Source organism: Eschrichtius robustus, chromosome 6, assembly GCF_028021215.1.
Source record: "Eschrichtius robustus isolate mEscRob2 chromosome 6, mEscRob2.pri, whole genome shotgun sequence".
NCBI lineage: Eukaryota > Metazoa > Chordata > Mammalia > Artiodactyla > Eschrichtiidae > Eschrichtius > Eschrichtius robustus.
Genome location: NC_090829.1, coordinates 55,078,132 through 55,097,579, shown reverse-complemented (window position 1 = coordinate 55,097,579; position 19,448 = coordinate 55,078,132). Strand labels below are relative to the sequence as shown.

Sequence of the window (19,448 nt, the reverse complement as noted above, 5' to 3'; positions counted from 1 at the left end):
ATAAAATACCTAGGAATAAATTTAACCAAGTAGGTGAAGTATTTGCACACTGAAAACTGTAAGACACTGATGAAACAAAAAGACATATAAATGAAAAAATATTCTGTGCTCATGGATTGGAATAATTAATATTGTTAAGACGTCCATATTACATAAAGCAATCTACAGCTTCAATGCAATTTCTATCAAAATTCCAATGATGTATTTCACAGAAATAGAACAAATAATTCTAAAATTTCCATGAAACACAAAAAACCCTGAATAGCCAAAACAAACTTGAGAAAGAAGGACAAAGCTGGAGGTATCATGCGTCCTGATTTCAAACTATACTACCAAGCTATGGCAGTCAAAATAGTATGGTACTGGCACAAAAACATACACAGATATCAATGGAACAAAACTGAGAACCCAGAAATAAACCCATACATGTATGGACAATTAAGTTACAACAAAGGAGCAAAGAACATACAATGGAGAAAGGATAGTCTCTTTTATAAATGGCGTTGGGAAAACCGAACACCCACATGCAGAAGAATGAAACTAGACCACTTCTTACACCATACACAAAAATAAACTCAAAATGCATTAAGGATTTGAATGTAAGACCTGAAACCATACAATTCCTTAGAGAGAATGTTGGCGGTAATCTCATTGACATCAGTCTTAACAAATTTTTTTTTGTGGATCTGACTCTAAAAGCAAAGAAAACAAAAGCAAAAATAAACAAATGGGACAATGTTAAACTAAAAAGATACTGCACGTGAAGGAAACCATCATCAAAATGAAAAGGCAACCTACTGAATGGGAGAAGATTTTTGCAAACCATATATCTGATAAGGGGTTAATATTCAAAATATATAAAGGACACATACAACACAACAATAAAAAACTAAACAAACCAATTCAAAAAATGAGCAGAGAGTCTGAATAGACATTTTTCCAAAGAAGACATACATAATATTAGAGGATGCTGGGATAAAGATATAAGAATTCTATATATACTATATTTGCAACATTTTTGTAAGTTGAAATTATTTTGAAATAAAAAATTAAATTAATTAAAAAAAAAAAACATTCTGAGATTCTCAAGACACTGGCCAACACTTTGCTAGATATGACTGAATTCTACTTCTATTAAATTACCTGAGCCAAAAATATATAAAGAGTAACTGTTGCCAACGGGGCAACTTACCACTTAAGCAGAGTATTCATAAAGTATCTGCTTTTCAGTAGCATTGCAGACCACTGATTGCCATACAGAGTTAGCTGCCATGTGCAACCTCCTGATGCTGAGGCATTACAGCCCAAGGCAATTAGAGCATTTGCAAATGAGAGAGCTCAACTGATATTTTTGGTGATGCCTAAGAATTGTAGACGGATACCTACTAATTTTAATTTCAAAATTGTAATTAAGAGAGAGCGGACTGTACAAAGTACAGATCAATGAGGTCCCAGTGAAAATTCTTACATGGATTATTAAAGGGGTACTTTAAAAGACAAAGCAGTACTCAGTAGACCAACAAAATTCATAGATTACAGTCATATTTGACGAGTTTACTTCCTTCTTGGAAAAAGTTATTAATTGATTGGTAATGTTAATATATATAAAAGACAGTTAGACTTAAGTAAGATATTATTAGTCTTTTGTAATATCTTGTTGAAAACAAGGAAAAATATTGATGGAACACATGGATAATTACATGAATTTTTTGTTAGCTTAATTCCTGACTGAAGTATCATGGTTAATGGGTTAGTATCACAATGGAAGGAGGTCCAAAGAGCTTTTCCTCTGCCAAGTCTGTTTAAAAAGAATATTTGTCAATGACACATTAGACAGAGAATCAATGGTACAGTGAGCACCTGCCAAAATCACAGTTGTTTTTTTATCTTTGCCACATGATTCCCACTATAATGAACACAGCTTGCTGGGAAAGAAAAGGATGTTTGATGCAAAATAACCATGTCTATGCTGCCAGTGGCTGGACAAACCAATGAGATCCTTCTTTTAGGGAGCCAGACAATTTGATTGTGTCAACTCCATTCCTCTCCAGCATCATTTCCCAATGTTCTAATCACCTGACTTGAGCACGTGTACCCCTCGACTCTGGACTTAAAGTTGTAACAACAACTCGAAAGCAGCAGACATTTCATGCTTCTAGGTATGTGCACGTGCTTTCCACCTACATAGAGTACTCGACCCACATGGTGTTAATTTATCTTATCAGTCAATCAATAATAACATATAAAATGTTTTCTCTTGTTATTGAGACAAAAATGTATTGCAGGCTTTTTAGCAAGTTTTATTCCAACAAATGGGTAGTCTACAATTTTGGGAAGATAAAACATTCACTTTTAAAAATATGGAGTGCTAAGAATTCTTCAAGTTTACTATCCTTTGATTACTTTAGGTAGCATGTACTTATAAATTACAACCTTGTAGTGCTTACAAGAATAATAAGGATTAATAATGAACTTACCAATACTTGGATAACCAGGTGTAGAAGGGTCTCCTCCTGGATTCAGTGATACCATGAAGGTATCATAGCTAAGATTTGCAGTCTTCGGTAAATCACAAGGATCAATATACAGAAGCACACCTCCAAATCCAGCCTTTTCCAATAAGGAAAGCTAAAAGAGGAGAACAAATTATTAAAAATGTCCTCATATACATTTTTAGTTCATATACGGATACTTCATAAATGTGACTACAATTAGATGACTCCTTTTCCTGTTATTTTTTTCTTTTAAAATAAGTAGAAACTTCCGATTTTCTCATTATCAAAGCCCAGACAGAGAGTTATCCTACTGGCCTCTTCCTTTTTCCTCTGTTCAACAATATTTAAGCTGCATTCTTATAATGTTTGTATTTGATTTCAGTTGTCTGCATTTGGAATTTCTTTGTTTTTTAATTGTCCAAGTAGATTTGGAAGTTTTCACTTTCATGAGATTAACAAAAAATCTACCACAGACAAAGTTCCATTGTAACAGGAGAGCTGTTCTGACCATTATTATAGTTTTCCCTAGAGCAGAAGACATCCAACAGTATTTTGATTTATTTTCTCCAGGGCTGAGACTGCCACACCGGTTGTTAAAATGTTGAAATCTTTCACACTGTTTGGCAAACAGCCACTGTTCTGAACCGCCTGAGGGCCCCCACTAGTCACTCTGGTCTCTGCCCTGGATGTCCCAGTCAGACACCTAAGATAGAGCAACTAATGGGTATATACACAACAAAGTAGTGGGCCTCCTTCTAAATGGTCAGTTCCTGCTTTGTCTCTGTCATTAAATACTTTGAAAATATCCTGATTACCTCTATGAACATACTTAATGCAAAGGTTCCACTCTGTTCTTCAGTAAGTACACAATAGAGAAGTATGATGGGGCAGATGAACTTGACATCCCAGGTTCTATTTGTTTTAACTTATTAAATTAATTTTGGCGGGTAAAGATCTTATTCATCTTAGTGTGACTTACATGATTTGAAAAATAATAATCATGATTTGCTAATCCTATTTGTTTCCCATGAGAGAGAAAAAGTGTAATAATTAGGCGGTACTAGGGAATAACGGAGACTATGAGTAAGAGTCATATTTAGTATAGGCAATTGCTGCTCATTGTGCGACTCTAGTTAACACCTATACTTCACTTCCCAGTTACTGCTTATGTTGTTTACTGAGTTTTATAGTGGACTAAGCAAGGCAGCAACTGTGTCCCAGACTGGACCACTCCATGAGAGTAGGAATCATGCTTACATTTTGTAGCACTGTACATACACCTTGCACATAGCAGGCACATAGTAGGCATTTAAGAATATTATTAAATGAAAGAACAAATGACACAGATGCTGATATGGCACAACAGCTACCCTTAAAGAAAAGAGAGCTCTGAGAAAATATTTAGGATGTACTTCAACTGGAAAAATAAAACATATAATTGTAAATATTACACAACTTTAACTACCTACAGGAAATAACATGTAGAAAAATAAAAACTGACGCTTGATATAAGTATGCTATGTTAATTGCATCTTTTCAGCTCCTTTAAAACTCTTCTGTATTTTTCCATTTTTAAACAAGTAATGAACAAGTATGGATTGTTATAAGAAGAAAAAAAAAACCTAACACTGAGAACCTAAGCTAAGTATAATGGACTCACATGTATACCTTCTATAAGAAACCACTCTGATCAGACTTCTGTCTTTTTTTTCCCCATCAATGTTTTAATGAAGATAGGGAAAGGATTCAGGGAGAGAGGAGGAATGAGAGACAGAAAAAAAGAGAAAATAATATGTGAATGAAGGGCAAGATTTAAGACTGATGCTCCAAATGCAGAGACTGAAGTCCTTAGGGAGGGTTTCTAATGTTTGGATGCTGAAATTGCTATTCTCAAAAAGAATGATCAATGGAATGATTTTCAATGTTCTGCTTACTATAGGAGAATATATCAAGAAAAAAAGATGAACTTCTCTAAAAAGCAATTTTTAAAATATTAAAATTTTTTTTTTTATTACTAAAGCAATTTGTGATCATTAGCGAGAAAGAGATACACGTCAACAAAACAAAACAAAACAAAAAAGCAAAAGGCAATCCCATTACCTTACCTGTCAAGAGGTTGCAAATGTTAACATGTTGGTGTTTCTAGATCCTTTTACTGGGGCTTATGCACATTCACACATATATTTACAAAATAAAACTAACTATGATAAATACTATTTTGCAATCTTTATTTTTCACTTAACAGTATATACTAAACATTTGTCCATGTTATTAAGTACACTTTTGTATCATTTTAATACCTATATACTGTGTATGATTAATATAAATAATATTATATAAAAAGGCCATCAAATGTTATGTAACCAACCCCTGACTGTTAATCAAATTATTTAAAAAATTTTATATTACATTGGAACAAAATTCCTTATATCTAAATCATTGCACAAATATCTATTTTAATGAAGTATAGTTTCACAGGTCGAATTTCTAAGTCAAAGTATTCCTTTTCTTATGATTTTTTTTTTTTGTAAACTAATTTCCATTTAGAAAAGCTATAAAAAGTTATATTCTTACCTGTAGTATATTACTTTTCAAAAGATATTTGTCAATCTGGCCAAAATTTATTTCTCCAAAGATTTTTAATTATTAATGAAGTTAAATTTATTTTCGCTTGTGATTTTGGCAACTGTATATTTTCTTCTGAGAATTACCTGCTTGTGAAAAACTGTTTTTACAATTCCTGGGCCATGCATCCATTTGTAACTATATAATGAGTGTCACTGTTATGCAGGTAATATGCTGGCATTGGGATATGAAGGTAAGTAGGATAAGGTTTTTGCTCTTAGGAAGTTGAGTTTACCAGTGGAATGACGAACAGTTTTCATCTTGAGTGCTAACTCCAATTAACTGACAATGAATGGACGTCGGGAGAAGGATTGTGAGGCTAGATTCAGGGTCAGTGGAAAGTGAATCTATGAGAGATCACTGCTTTGGACAAAGAAAAGGAAGTGATGACCAACAAATTTTTTTTTTTTTTTTTTTTAATTTGCTGATACTGCTTTAGTGGAAGTCAAAATAGCTTCAAAAGTATCTTCTAAAAGGTAAATATGATAATAATTTATTTAATGTTTATGAAACCTAGTGGTTAAATTTATCTTAGTCAAAAATAAAATGCTAAAGTTGCATATTTTGTCTCTTCTGATTATATTTGGTAATATGCTGAGATCCCTTTTATAAGGAATATGTACCATGATATGTTTCTATTCCTAACGGCCGATAATGAAGCAATGTGGTTTAACAGAATACTGTCTTTGGCCAGACTTGATTACCTCCCTACACCTCTGAAGAGACAGCTTTATACGCGAGCTGACCCCCTCTTCCCGTCCTCTGCCTATAACAGTTGGACCTGAGGTGGACACCTCTTCAACATTGTCAAATCTGGTTCCTGATGCCACCCCTCACTGACCATCATAGAGCTCTTAAATAAGTAGTTTAATTCAGTGACTCAATTTCAGGAATTGTCTATTGCCAATGACACTGGCAAAAGAAGAAACTGCTTACATGACATCAAATTTTTAAAATGTTCCTTTACATTGTTAACATTGCATTTTGAACTTGATGAGGTGGAGGTTGCCTAAAATGCTCAAAAGACTTTGTATTCTGGTGAGATTACATTTTAAAAAATACTTCCAAAGGCAAGCCAAGGCCAAAAAGATGAAGCCAGCTGTCATTGGGTTGTCTGATTGCAGACTGTCCCTGGGTGCACAGGTGAAAGTTATTAGCTCTGCCTAGGACCTCTCACAGCTTGAGACCTAGACTGACGATTATACTAGGGGTCTAATACATGAAAAGAGACGGCAAGTGTAAGGCCAGATTCCCTATATTAAACTTCAACTGTCCTTTGCTTCTCTTTCTCAAGTATATATGTGATACATTTGGGGTTCTTTGTCATACTTACCACCTTGTAAACTAAGACAACATTTGATACAAGTAGGACCAATCAGGACTTGGAATGGAGACACCAAAAATGAGTCAGGCAGATGGTGTTGGGCCTGAGTGTTGTGTGCTCAAGGAGAAGCAGGCCACAGCCACTGGCTAGTGTGGTGCACTGACCCACAAGGCTGTATTGCCCTGGAGGGGCACCATTTCCTAATTCACACGAAGCACCATATGAGCAAATGGCTTCTCTGTTCAGAATCAATTTTCTGACATGTGCAAACTAGTCTTTTCAGAATGTAGAAACCATGAGCCTTGCCAAGGAAACTGGCAACTAAAAAGGAGTGGGAATTCAGAGAAAACAAAGATGAGAATGGGCAAGAGAGGGAATGGCACGCACAAACCTCAAGTCCAGCTGTGTGCCTTTCACTTGGATTGGGTGAGATTTTCCTCCCTTTCTCTGAGGGTGCTTCAGTTATTTGCAAATAAATCAATCCATAACCAAGACAAATGAAAAAGCATGAGACTTTTCATTTGATGGTACTGGATTTTGGTACCAACCCTGACACTAAATAGCTATGTGACAACTCATATAGTTTTTCCAGGCCTTTGTTTCACCATCCATAAAATGCAAGGATTGAACAACATTAGCCTCAAAGACCCATTCTGTTCTCAATTAAAAAAACATGTAGTCTAATTCTATGGTTTTAAAATTGTTTAAGGAGACATTTATTGTACTTTTAAATATATTGTCACATGTGAAATTTGCTTTTAAACTATTGGTCAACGATACCCACCCCCAAAATAACACACTCCCTATGATTAATAAAGATTTTTCAGGTAGTTTTTATGATGTGATTTCATATAATATATAGTATGAATATTTTAATTTTGCATTAAACTTCTGTTAGGGACAGAATATAGGGAAAACAAAAACACTTAGAATCTGTACATTGAAACTCTTCTGAGTTACTGAATTGATTCTTCCTTTTCTGTATAAATTCAGTACTAATTTAAATATAGTACACTGTGAAGTGTTAATTTCATCTTTCAAAACTATTTTACAGTGCTTATACCCCAAAACATATATGACAATTGTAATAAATCATGCAGAGTTAAATGAATAATATTTCAATGCAGCTATCAACCTTCTGTCTAAATTGGAAATATTTCTACTCTACTCTAATAAGTACTTCAACTAATATTTTATTTCTAGGAGAGAAGTTAAATATTGCATAACTTTACTGACTATGTTTATTCAAAATGTCCACCAGTGATAATTACTAGTCTCCACATATCTAAGGATTGCTCCTCCTCCTCAAAAAAAATCACATTATGTTTTCATGAACATAGGAATCATTAAACCAGCATCCTACTCACATGCCTCCCACCCTCTTTTGTTTAACTCAAAGAACCACTAAGTGCTGAGCCGACATGATTCTTAAGTTTTTATGGGTGCTAAAATCTCAATAGGCATGAGGTATCTGAGATAGATGCTAGACTAGTAACCAAGAAATGGTCCTTAGTAACCCCGAGACACTTTTCTGTTTCTATACAGAGTCAGTCAACTCCCTTCAAGCTATGCCATGGCTTCACATCACCTGAAATACTTCTAATGCCCCCAGTCTCCAAAGTGAAATTTTATTAGTATTATTTTTTTATCCCCAGTAATTGAAAAGGATTTGATGGATAACTTTAGTAGCACTAGATTATGACCTGCTTGAAGACAGTAACCTTATAGCTTCATTTTATATCCCTAGTGCCTAGTATAGTGCATGGCAACAAATGATTTTTCTATTGTTGGGTTAATGAATAAACTAGTGTATGTACCAATGAATGAATGAATGAATGAAAAACATAGTGTATACAGGTACAAGTGTAATTACATGAATGTTATTTTGCTCTACTGTTCACATCCACTGGCTGGAAAACTTATGCAATAAATTTTGTTGTGACATCTTACATGTGTTCATTAGAATGTGAGATAAGTATTAAGCCAGCTTGTTTCTGAAATAAAAATAAACATGTTCAACTAAGTGTGTTGTCTTTTTATACTTCTGTAAAAATACATATTAAAATGGTCTATTTTGTTTTGATTTTTGTTTTATTTTGTTTTATATGATGTTTTGTTATCTAAGAATAGTGATAAAGAGCGGACACTAGCCCCCAGGGATTTGAATGTGTGGATTTGTCTTATTGACAGGGTCTTGGAGATAAAATGTCTTTGACCAAGAAATATGAGCTCATATTTCTTGCTGTGAACCATATTAATATATTTTTCCTTGTGTATAATATATAAAGTTATCTGTTGCCAAATAATCACCTCTGAAATAAATGGTACTACAAATCTGTGGGCAGGACACAACAATCTTACTGAACAAACCTTACAAAATGAAAAGCTCCTTGGGAATTACTCATTCAGGGGTAGTAGCCTGGCACCTGAAAATGGTCCAACATAGGTTTATATTCCCATTGCCTTGGACAGACAGCACATATGAACTGGATGACTGCATGGTATTCAGATATTCAGGAAACAATCATTTAAAGAAAAATCAAAGCCAGGGACAGTAAAAGAGAAAGGAACCTTCTCTGATTCCTACCACTTAACTTCTGTACTTAACCGACATCTACTCTTACTTTCAACCAAAACGCCTTTCCTGTTCCAGGAGGATGCTGTTGCTATTGTCATTTAGACAATCCACTCCTTCAGTGTCCAACAAGGGAATACTGGCTGAATTCCACAGTTAGGCTCTAATCCATTTACAGATGCTCCCAAGTTGTTGACTCACCCTTTTGAACCCACTGAATGTGAGCCTTGCTCTTTATTTTCACTGGTCACAATGCAGGAGATACCTGAACTACCACCTGATATCAAGAACCAAAGGAGAAAGCTTGTGGTTTTCTCTGTAATTTAGCCTCTTCAAAACATTGGCTCAGTATTAGAACCATGCCTCTGGCCTCCATAGCCTAGAAAAGTTTCCTGAGCCTTCATGTGGAAAACGAGAACAAATATAACGTAACGAGACAAACTTGGTTTTACAGATAAAATTAAGGCCTATTGTTATGGGCTGAGTTGTGTCTCCCTAAGATTCATATGTTTAAGTCCTAACCCCCAGCACACCTCAGAATGTGACTACATTTGAAAATAGGGCCTTTAAAGAGGTAACTAAGGTTAAATGAGGTCATATGGGTGGGCTCTAATCCAATGCAACTAGTGTCCTTATAAGAAGAGGGAAAGACATCAGAGGTCTGTGTACATAGAGAAAAAGCACGTGAGAACACAGCAAGAAGGTGGCAATCAGCAAGCCAAGAAGAGAGGCCTCAGGAGAATCTGAACCTGTCAACACCTTCATCTTAAATTTTCAGCTTCCAGAACAATGAGAAAATAAATCTGTGTTTAAGCCACCCAGCCAGGAGTATTTTGTTATAGCAGCCCTAACAAATTAATACATTCATATATGATAAATATCTGTCAAACTTTATATAAAGATTCAGGAAAATCATGTGATTAGAATCTAGGTCTTCTGAGTCATCTTCAGGCCAAATCATCAAGTATTAATTGTACATCTACTATAAGCCAGATACTGTCTCACAAGTTATTTGCTGATTTTTATTCAAAGCATTTGATATAAGTCATTTCAATTCCCATTATATAGTTGCTGAAACTGTGATTCAGGAAGGTGAAGAGCTTGGCCTGGGGTCAGAGCTAATAAGTGGTAATGCCAGGGATCAAACGAGAGTTTTCTGAATTCAAGCCTAGCGATCTTTCCACTAAAGCACACCTTTTCTTTAAATTATACATCCATCCTTTACAAAGACAAATAGACTAGCCAAAGGGTGAATTTATAAAACACATCAGATGCTTCTTGCTGTGATCTGCTTTCTGAGAAGATACTAAAATCAATACTGTGTGAATTGTATGACTGTTTATTTAGAATGCTAAGAAGACCTGGATTTTTACAAAGTGCCATAATGGGAATTAATATGTATTAAAACAACAGAATGTGGACATTTTAGATTGAAGATTCATGGCTATAATAACAGAAAAATAAAAATACACTTTTAAAAACCATGAACTAACATTTCATAGTACATTCTTACTCATTTAAATTAAATAGTTCTGGAACATGTGAAAAATAAAAACATTGAACACATAATATGTGATCATTTCTTAAGCAGATATTTTGACTTCAGAGCTCAAATTTTATGTTGTTCTTTCTTCTTGAAATTGTTTTCCTTATTAGTAGGTTTGTTGTTTGGTCCTTTAATTATGTATTGTATCATTAGGATGCCATTAAAGAGATTTGTAAGATTCCTGTTTGCTTTGTTATATTTTGGAAGTAAACTCATCTTTCTTTGTCAAAAAAAAAAAAAAAACTATTATGGTGAGTAATATTCACTGTAATCAGACTGAGTATATCTGAGGCATAATCACAGCATTCTTTTTTGATTTCACTGAACACCTTTACTTGGATTTTAAATTGCTTTACTTGATGTATCCAAAGTTATTTAAATAATTCTAGTGAGATTAATAAGAAGCAATGAACCTCTGCTTTTGTAAAGAAAAAACCTGAAGTTATTCAGAAAGTTAAGCCTGTTGTCAGAGTTCTAAAAAGAGTCCTCAACTTTTATCACTAGATTACAGGGGAGGGAAAGAAGCAGGGAAGAAGGGAGGGAAGGAAGGGAGGAAGGGAGGAAGGGAGGAAGGGAGGGAGGGAGGGAAGGTGTCCTATTTTATAAGGTATTCTCATGCGTATAATTTTGTGCTTTAAATTAATATCTCATTGTGGCCTATGGGATTATTCTTATTTCACAAATGAAGTAATCATGAGATAAAGATGATTATATCAAGATCACATAGTTAATCACAGATTTCAGACTAAACGAATGTGTCCTCATAGTTTATTTTCCTGTGCTTCTCCCATTAAACCATATTGCTTTCAAATAATGAAAAAAATTGTGACTCTGCATTATTTTGTTTTTTAAAGTTCATATTACATTATTTGACAGCCTTTGCAATGTCTGCTGCATGGAAGAAGTCTAAATATTAAAAAAAGTCTTTTAAAATATGATGTTATTTTTCCAACTATAGCTTCAAAATATTGAGGAGAATGCTATAATTTATTTTCCCACTCCTCATTTTCCCTATCCATTGTGGATCCACCTATGCAGTATAGATCCATTGCTCCAGGTTCTAGGTTGAGAATACAATGATAGAGTGGGGACCAGCAAGCATTAACCTAAATCGTTTTATTTTTAGGGAGAGGAAACACAGTGGCCTGGGGTATTTTCCTCTACATAGGTGGTTCATGAACTGAAAACACTAAAGGGCATTTGCCCTTATCAATTTCTCTAACATGATTTCATTACTGATATCCAATATTAAGAAGAAAATATACAATTGTTACTAGTAAATATGTTGCTGATATTACCAACTGCATGTACATCTCTTTCCCCCTGTAGACGTGCTGTTGCTTTTCATGTTCAAAAGGAATGGAGAAGAATACTAACACTATATATATTTAGAAATGAAGTCATAAAGACATAAGCTTCTGACTTACAAACTTAATATTTTTTGTGCTTATATATGTGAATATATGAGAGAGGAAGAGACAGGCAGTGGAGAGAGAGAGCATAGTCTCACATAACCACATGCATGAATCTCTGAGATTATGCAATTTTCTAGTTGAATAAACAAGATCAAGAAAAAGTTAGAGCTCTTCACATCATTTAGTCTTTGAAAATGTACTATTTTTAAAAAAAATTTAATATACACTACAAATGTTCTTAACTAAGAGCATATTCAACTAAAGCCACAATGAATACAGATAAACCCATGTATAATACATAATAAAGATAAAATATTTCTACAAGTGAATCTATATACAAAACAGAAACAGACTCAGACATAAAAAACAAACTTATGGTTACCAAAGGGGAGTGGGGGGGGAAGGGACAAATTAGGAGTATGGGATTGACAGACATGAACTATACATAAAATAGTTAAGCAAGAAGGATTTACTGCAAAGCACAGGGAATTATATTCAACATCTTGTAATAACCTATAATGCAAGGTAATAAAAAAAACTTAATCACTATGTTGTATGCCTGAAACTAACACAATACTGTAAATCAACTATACTTCAATAAAAAATATTTCTAAAGATATCTCAGAAATTATTTAGTTTACTGACAATTTTCTGATGTTTCAATGTGTTGATATTAATCAATATTTAATATTCTTATTTCTACTGCCTACAAAATTGCTTCTTTAACAGAAATATTAAACAGACCTCCCAATTTTCTTACACATAAAAAGAAAAAAAAAACATTGGTGACTAGATGTATATATGACATTCAATCTTTTCTAAATTTACAGTATTATGACTCATCATATAAAATTTTTAAAAACAAGTCAAGTTCTGGGAGTGTCATTTTTTAGCTAAAAATTTTATATGTATCTTCTCCAAGGTGGGTGGATGTGGAAGAGATACACAAGAGAAAATTAAATGAATATTAACATAAAAAAGACTATGTCAAATTACTTTTAAAAATTTACCATGGTAAAACTTCTAATCTTGTACTACCTCCAAGTGTTACATGATATCTGAAGCTGTTAGGAATACATCCGAATTTATCAAATTATTGTTTTGTAGCTTGGTTTGTAAGCAACATGGTGGATGAAAAGAATAGCAAGTCTTGAAGTGGACCAGTCATTAGGTGACGGATGCTGGGCATGCCACTGAAAAGCCACAAAGTTCAATTTTCTCATCCATAAAAAGAGATGACATTTGCCCCGCCAATCACACAAAATGACTGGTAGATTCAAAGGAGGTAATATGTCTGAAGGATTTTGAGAGTGTAAAATGTTACATAATGTGTGAGGGTTTTTATTTTCTTTTGTTTTTCAAGGGAATGACAAGGAAGAAGAGAAGGTAGAGAATGAACAAGGTTGATAATTGAGGGAATGCAATTTCTTTGCAATTGTCTGTGGTTAGAGAATGGTATCGGAAAAAACAAAAACAACTAGTTAATCTGAAAAAAAATTTTTTCTTGACATAAAAGTGATGAAATTTCATGAATTTATTTCCAAAAGTAAATATTCATATAACTTTAAAATACTCTTCCACTGTCTATCACTTATTACCAGGCTGTTTGTTGTATGTTAGATTAGAGGAACCATGAATAAAAAATCCTAAAATACTCCAAGTCATAATTTCTTTCCAAACTGCAGTAGGCTTTTAAAATTTTTATAATCCCATTACTTAAAATATTAGCTTATATCTTTAAAAATTAGGATAATGATTATTATATTTTGCTTACCGATCAAGGAAATATTATTTTTGTTATCCTATTATTTTTTTCTCCATTAAAAAAAAAGGCAGTCTACTTCACAGAGACAATTTTTCAGCCTCTCCTGAAATTAATTCATTTAATTATTCAAAACCTGAGATTTTAGCCAGGCATAGGATTTGTAACCAGATGTGAACAGCTGAAGGACGTTCTTACTCCAGGACAAGGTAAAGGATTACACATACATGGAGATGGATTCTTTGTAGCTTCTTTTAGGAAGCAAACCTGATGCATACGTCTTGCAGAGAATTTAATCAGAATAGAAATAACTTCCATGTTATCCTTTCTAACGTCATTAATTAGAAAGATTTATACTTGTCAAACAAGGGTCAGAGTGCACATCTCTTGTCCATGCAGTTTATAGATCACCATTTGCCGTCTTTGCAATCCTGTCTGGCAGAAATTGACAATATCTTCTTACAGTGCAAATCCATCAGGGGTCACAGGCAGAGTTTCCATTTCCCTGCGCCTGGAAAGGCTTTTGATTTTCTTGAGAATCACTACTCCCTTTTGCGTAAAGAAAAAATTATCTATATATTCAGTCAGATTTCAGATATTTTTAAAATAGATAAGATATAAAAGGTGCATCTGACTCTGAGTTACCTTTCAAAAACTATAATAACTGTTAAATCAACCTGTTACATTTTTCATTACCTTATATATGATATCTTATCTAAGAGTATAGTTCAAAGTGTTATTTCAATGGACTGTATCCCAGGTGACTGAGGTAACTATTGCAAACTTCCCCCACTTCTTTCTCTCTCTTTTAGTATTATATTAAGATAAAATGATGGGCAGAGAACATGTCCAGTTTAATGCCTGAGTGCATGGAAAAAAACAGTTACTTTGGATGCACTGTTCTCAACTAGCTCCAACGTGATGAACAGCATTAAAATACCACTGAACAAAAAAGACACAGAAAAGAAACAGGTGTGGAAAACTGGGAGAGAAAAAAACTTATCACAACTGGTCTTATGGTTCATTGCTTCTTTCCACATGGGTTCATCACAAGGGAACTTAAGTCTCTCTTCTCTTGTGAATGTTTTCCTATATAGAAATATCTATCCCATATGAATACACCTATATTTTATTGAAGCAATACTTAAGCAAAAGTGATTTTTTAAGCCAACAAATCTATTTTCCTAGGCATTTCTAGAAACTTTAAAAGCTATTGTGCACATCAAATAGGAGTAAATAATTACTTTGCTTTGTTTTCTCTTTTAATTGAATAAGTTTTGCTCATGTTGTGATAACAGATTTATTTGAAAGTGAACGTAATTTGTTATAGAACAGCAGCTTTTATAAATGGAAACTTCTACAACAGAATATGGTGAGATGTTTAAATATTAACCAGACATACTGCTCACTCTCTGCACTAAATTTCAGAAACTTAATACAAATTAAGTACATACTTTATTGCTGGATCTTGCTTACCAGTGCTAAGAAATCCACAATGTTCAATTCTAATTAAAAATGAAATTGAACTGCAATTCCCTGGAAACAAGGGCTGATCAGACTCAATAAGCTTTACTTAATTGAATTGCTCATAGACAAAGAAAAAAATGCTTACATTGTTAATGAAATACATGCTTCCAAATCTTTTGCAATTCTATTATATTTTCTAATGTTCACAGCTGATTATAACCCATATGTATGTTTCAAACTATTTAAGGGTCCAGGAATATACCATTTACATTTATCTTTAGTATTCACATCTTCTATATGTATACTTACTAGGGCTGCACCGTAAATTACATACTTAAACATTTTTTATTTTTAATTTTCAAAGAGATATAAAGAAAACTCTTATTCTTCATTATATTTCTTAAATTGGATTAGTATTTTTAAAAAGGATTTTCCCAAATGCTTGACTAATATTATTTAATTATCACAACCACCCCAGGAGACTTTTGAGATTATTCTCATTATTTTTCTTATTTGTATTTGATTTTTGTTTCTTCAGCTTAAGAAAACTGTGTCTCTGTGAGGTGTTGTGATTTTTCCTATGGTTATGAGGCTTGTAATAGTGAAAATAATAACAGTGTTTTTAAACTAATAGGAAAACTGAAAAAATAAACTGAATATGAATGAAAAGTATACTGGTGAGCAAAGAGCAGAGCAAATGATTCCTTACTCCCCTCTCTTTGTGTTTTCAATTGTTTGAGATCACAATGGTCCCAACATATCTAAGCCCAGAAATGAAATGGCTTTATCTTCAGAAACAGTGTTCTTTGGATATGAGGTTGGATTAAGGAGCAATGATTCTAGAATAGTCCTAGACAATAACTCTATGTAGCTCTGGACGTCTATGTAAGAAGAGACATTGTAAAAATTGGAATTGCCCAGCAATGAAATAAACATGAAGACTTCGTCAAGAGATAGAGTTTGTGAAGGAGAAATGTCCATCTGTCAAGGAATTCATAGAAGTCACCCTGGCACTGAGCAGAAGTTTATCTAAATCCATTTCTCTAAGAGTACGTGCCTTGTACAGGTCAAATAAATAAGACAAATGTGATAATACATGATAATATTTTGAAACAGGTGTATGCAAAATAGTATCATTGTCATAATTAATACTGCAGTATAATTTTTATTAGAAGATCTCAAAAATGTTTAAGAGAATAAAAAAAGTGTTCATGTAATAAAGTTGGATGAACACATTAAATCAGAAAATAGAAAAATAAAGATAAACAATGAACATTAAGGTAGAAGAAAAAATTAAACATATAAAATTTTACCCTGAAAGGAAACAAATGAATTATCACACTAAATCACAGATGTTTCAATTGAATCAAAGGGAATAATAACCTAGCAATATGTTTTTCTTTTTTTTTTTCTTTTACAAGAAACTTTCTTGAAACAAGACAAGATTGGAAAAAAAGAAGATAATCAAATAGACATCTGGACAACTAAAAGAGGCAGAAGAGGCAAATTCATATAAAACATCTGAAATTAAAAGCAATTTTAATTAAGATTCAGAAACGTGCATTTCTTTAACATCGTAAGCCTTTTTCTTTGTTTATGAGAAATTCAATTATTTTGTTTCAGAAATAAAATAAGTAAATTAAAGAATAAAAAAATACACTATAGAATGATAAAAATATCAAAGAAATAGTTAAAGGATATGGCATAAATCTGAATGCACTAAACAACATAATGGCAAAATAAAAATACAGTATAAGACATGCAAGATAGAACCCTACAAACAGAATTATATGAGAGATCTACCTCTTTCAGAACTGAAAAAATTCCAAAAGCCAAATATGTATGAATATACAGGAATTCAATAATTAATTACTGAACTTGAGATAGAGAATTGCATTTCTCACAGAGCACACACCTACCCACCAATAATCATTTACATGAATTTTGTCAGAAAGAAAACCTTTTAAAAATTCTAAAAGCTAGACTTTTATTCGCCATATATTTACCATACTCCAATCAATTTGAAATTAATAGTAAAACCATGAACCATAACCATAAATTAACCATAAAATTAATTTATTCCCAAATAACTATGGATCAGAGAGCAAGTGAAAAGCATCTGGAACACAATAAAAAGTAGAAAACATAATAATGAAACTTTTGGGATACAGTGGAAATTACATTCAGCAAAAAATTTATAGTTTATATGGTTTACCTAGGAACTTAGTTCTCATCTTAATAAAATAGAAGAAAAAACACAGGGAGGACCTTCAAGATGGCGGAGGAGTAATACGTGGAGATCACCTTCCTCCCCACAAATACATCAAAAATACATCTACATGTGCAACAACTCCTACAGGACACCTACTGAATGCTGGCAGAAGACCTCAGACTCCCCAAAAGGCAAGAAACTCCCCCACGTACCTGGGTAGGGCAAAAGAAAACAGAAAAAACAGAGAAAAAAGAATAAGGATGGGACCTGCACCTCTGGGAGGGAGCTGTGAAGGAGGAAAAGTTTCCACACTCTAGGAAGCCACTTCACTGGCGGAGACGGGGGTGGATTGGGGGGAATGTTCAGAGCCATGGAGAAGAGTGCAGCAACAGGGGTGCAGAGGGCAAAGCAGAGAGCTTCCCACACAGAGGATCAGTGCCAACCAGCACTCACCAGCCTGAGACCTTCTCTGCTCACCCACCAGGGCAGGTGGGGGCTGGGAGCTGAGGCTCGGGTTTTGGAGGTCAGACCCCAGGGAGAGGACTGGGGTTAGCTGTGTGAACACAGCCTGAGGGGGCTAGTGCGCCACAGCTAGCCGGGAGGGAATATGGGGAAAAATCTGGAACTGTCTAAGAGTCAATAGACCATTGTTTTAGGGTGCGCAAGGAAAGGAGATTCACTGCCTAAACGAGCTTCAGAGATGGGAGAGAGCTGCGGCTATCAGCACAGACACCAGCGATGGGCATGAAATGCTAAGGCTGCTGCTGCAGCCACCAAGAATCCTGTGTGCAAGCATAGGTCACTATCCACACCTCCCCTCCCAGGAGCCTGTGCAGCCCACCACTGCCAGGGTCCCATGATCCACGGACAACTTTCCCAGGAGAACACACGGTGTGCTTCACGCTGTTGCAACGTCACACCAGCCTCTGCCACCGCAGGCTCGCTCCACATTCCATACCCCTCCCACCCCTGGCCTGAGGGAGCCAGAGCCCCCTAATCAGCCACTCCTTTAACCCCCTCCTGTCTGGGCAAAGGACAGACGCCAGAGAGCGACCTACATGCAGAGGCAGGGCCAAATCCAAAGCTGAACCCCAGGAGCTGTGTGAAAAAAGAAGAGAAAGGGAAATTTCTCCATGCAGCCTCAGGAGGAGCAGATTAAATCTCCACAAACAACTTGATGTACCCTGCACCTGAGGAATGCCTCAGTAGACAACCGAATAATCCAAAATTTGAGGCAGTGGACTTTGGAAGTAAATATAGACTTCGGATTTGCTGTATGCGACTGACTAGTTTTGGATTTTTATGTTTATCTGAGTTTAGTTTTAAGTGCTTGTTATCATTGGTGGATTTGTTTATTGGTTTGGTTGCTCCCTTTTTTTTATCACTTTTTTATTGTTTTATTTTAATAATATGTTTTATTTTTTATTTTAAGAACGTTATTAATTTAATTTAATTTAATTAATTATTTATTTATTTTCTCCCTTTTCTTCTGAGCCATGTGGCTGACAGGGTTTTGGTACTCTGGCCGGGTGTCAGGCCTGTGCCTCTGAGATGGGAGAGCTGAGTTCAGGACACTGGATCACCAGAGACCTCCTGGCCCCACGTAATATCAATCAGTGAGAGCTCTCCCAGAGATCTGGTCTCAATGCTAAGACCCAGCTCCACTCAACAACCAGCAAGCTCGAGTGCTGGACACCCCATGCGAAACAACTAGCAAGAAAGGAACACAACCCCACCCATTAGCAGAGAGGCTGACTAAAATCATAATGAGTTCACAGACACCGCAAAACACACCACTGGACACAGTCCTGTCCACAAGAAAGACGAGATCCAGCCTCATCCACCAGAACACAGGCACCAGTCCTCTCCACCAGGAAGCCTACACAAGCCACTGAACCAACCTTACCCACTGGGGGCAGACACCAAAAACAATGGGAACTATGAACCTGCAGCCTGGGAAAAGGAGACTCCAAGCACAGTAAGTTAAGCAAAACGAGAAGACAGAGAAACACACAGCAGATGAAGGA

General features: G+C 34.8%; 1 protein-coding gene across 15 annotated transcripts in view; it reads right to left on the bottom strand.

The window, feature by feature from the left end:
• The window catches only part of NAALADL2 (N-acetylated alpha-linked acidic dipeptidase like 2), a 1,511,782-nt gene that overhangs the window by 558,452 nt on the left and 933,882 nt on the right, over nt 1–19,448 (bottom strand). For all 15 annotated transcript variants that reach the window (XM_068547430.1, XM_068547429.1, XM_068547431.1 and 12 more), the window contains one exon: nt 2,478–2,628. In XM_068547430.1, the coding sequence (XP_068403531.1) occupies nt 2,478–2,628 (151 nt within the window). The remainder of the gene's footprint in view (nt 1–2,477; nt 2,629–19,448) is intronic.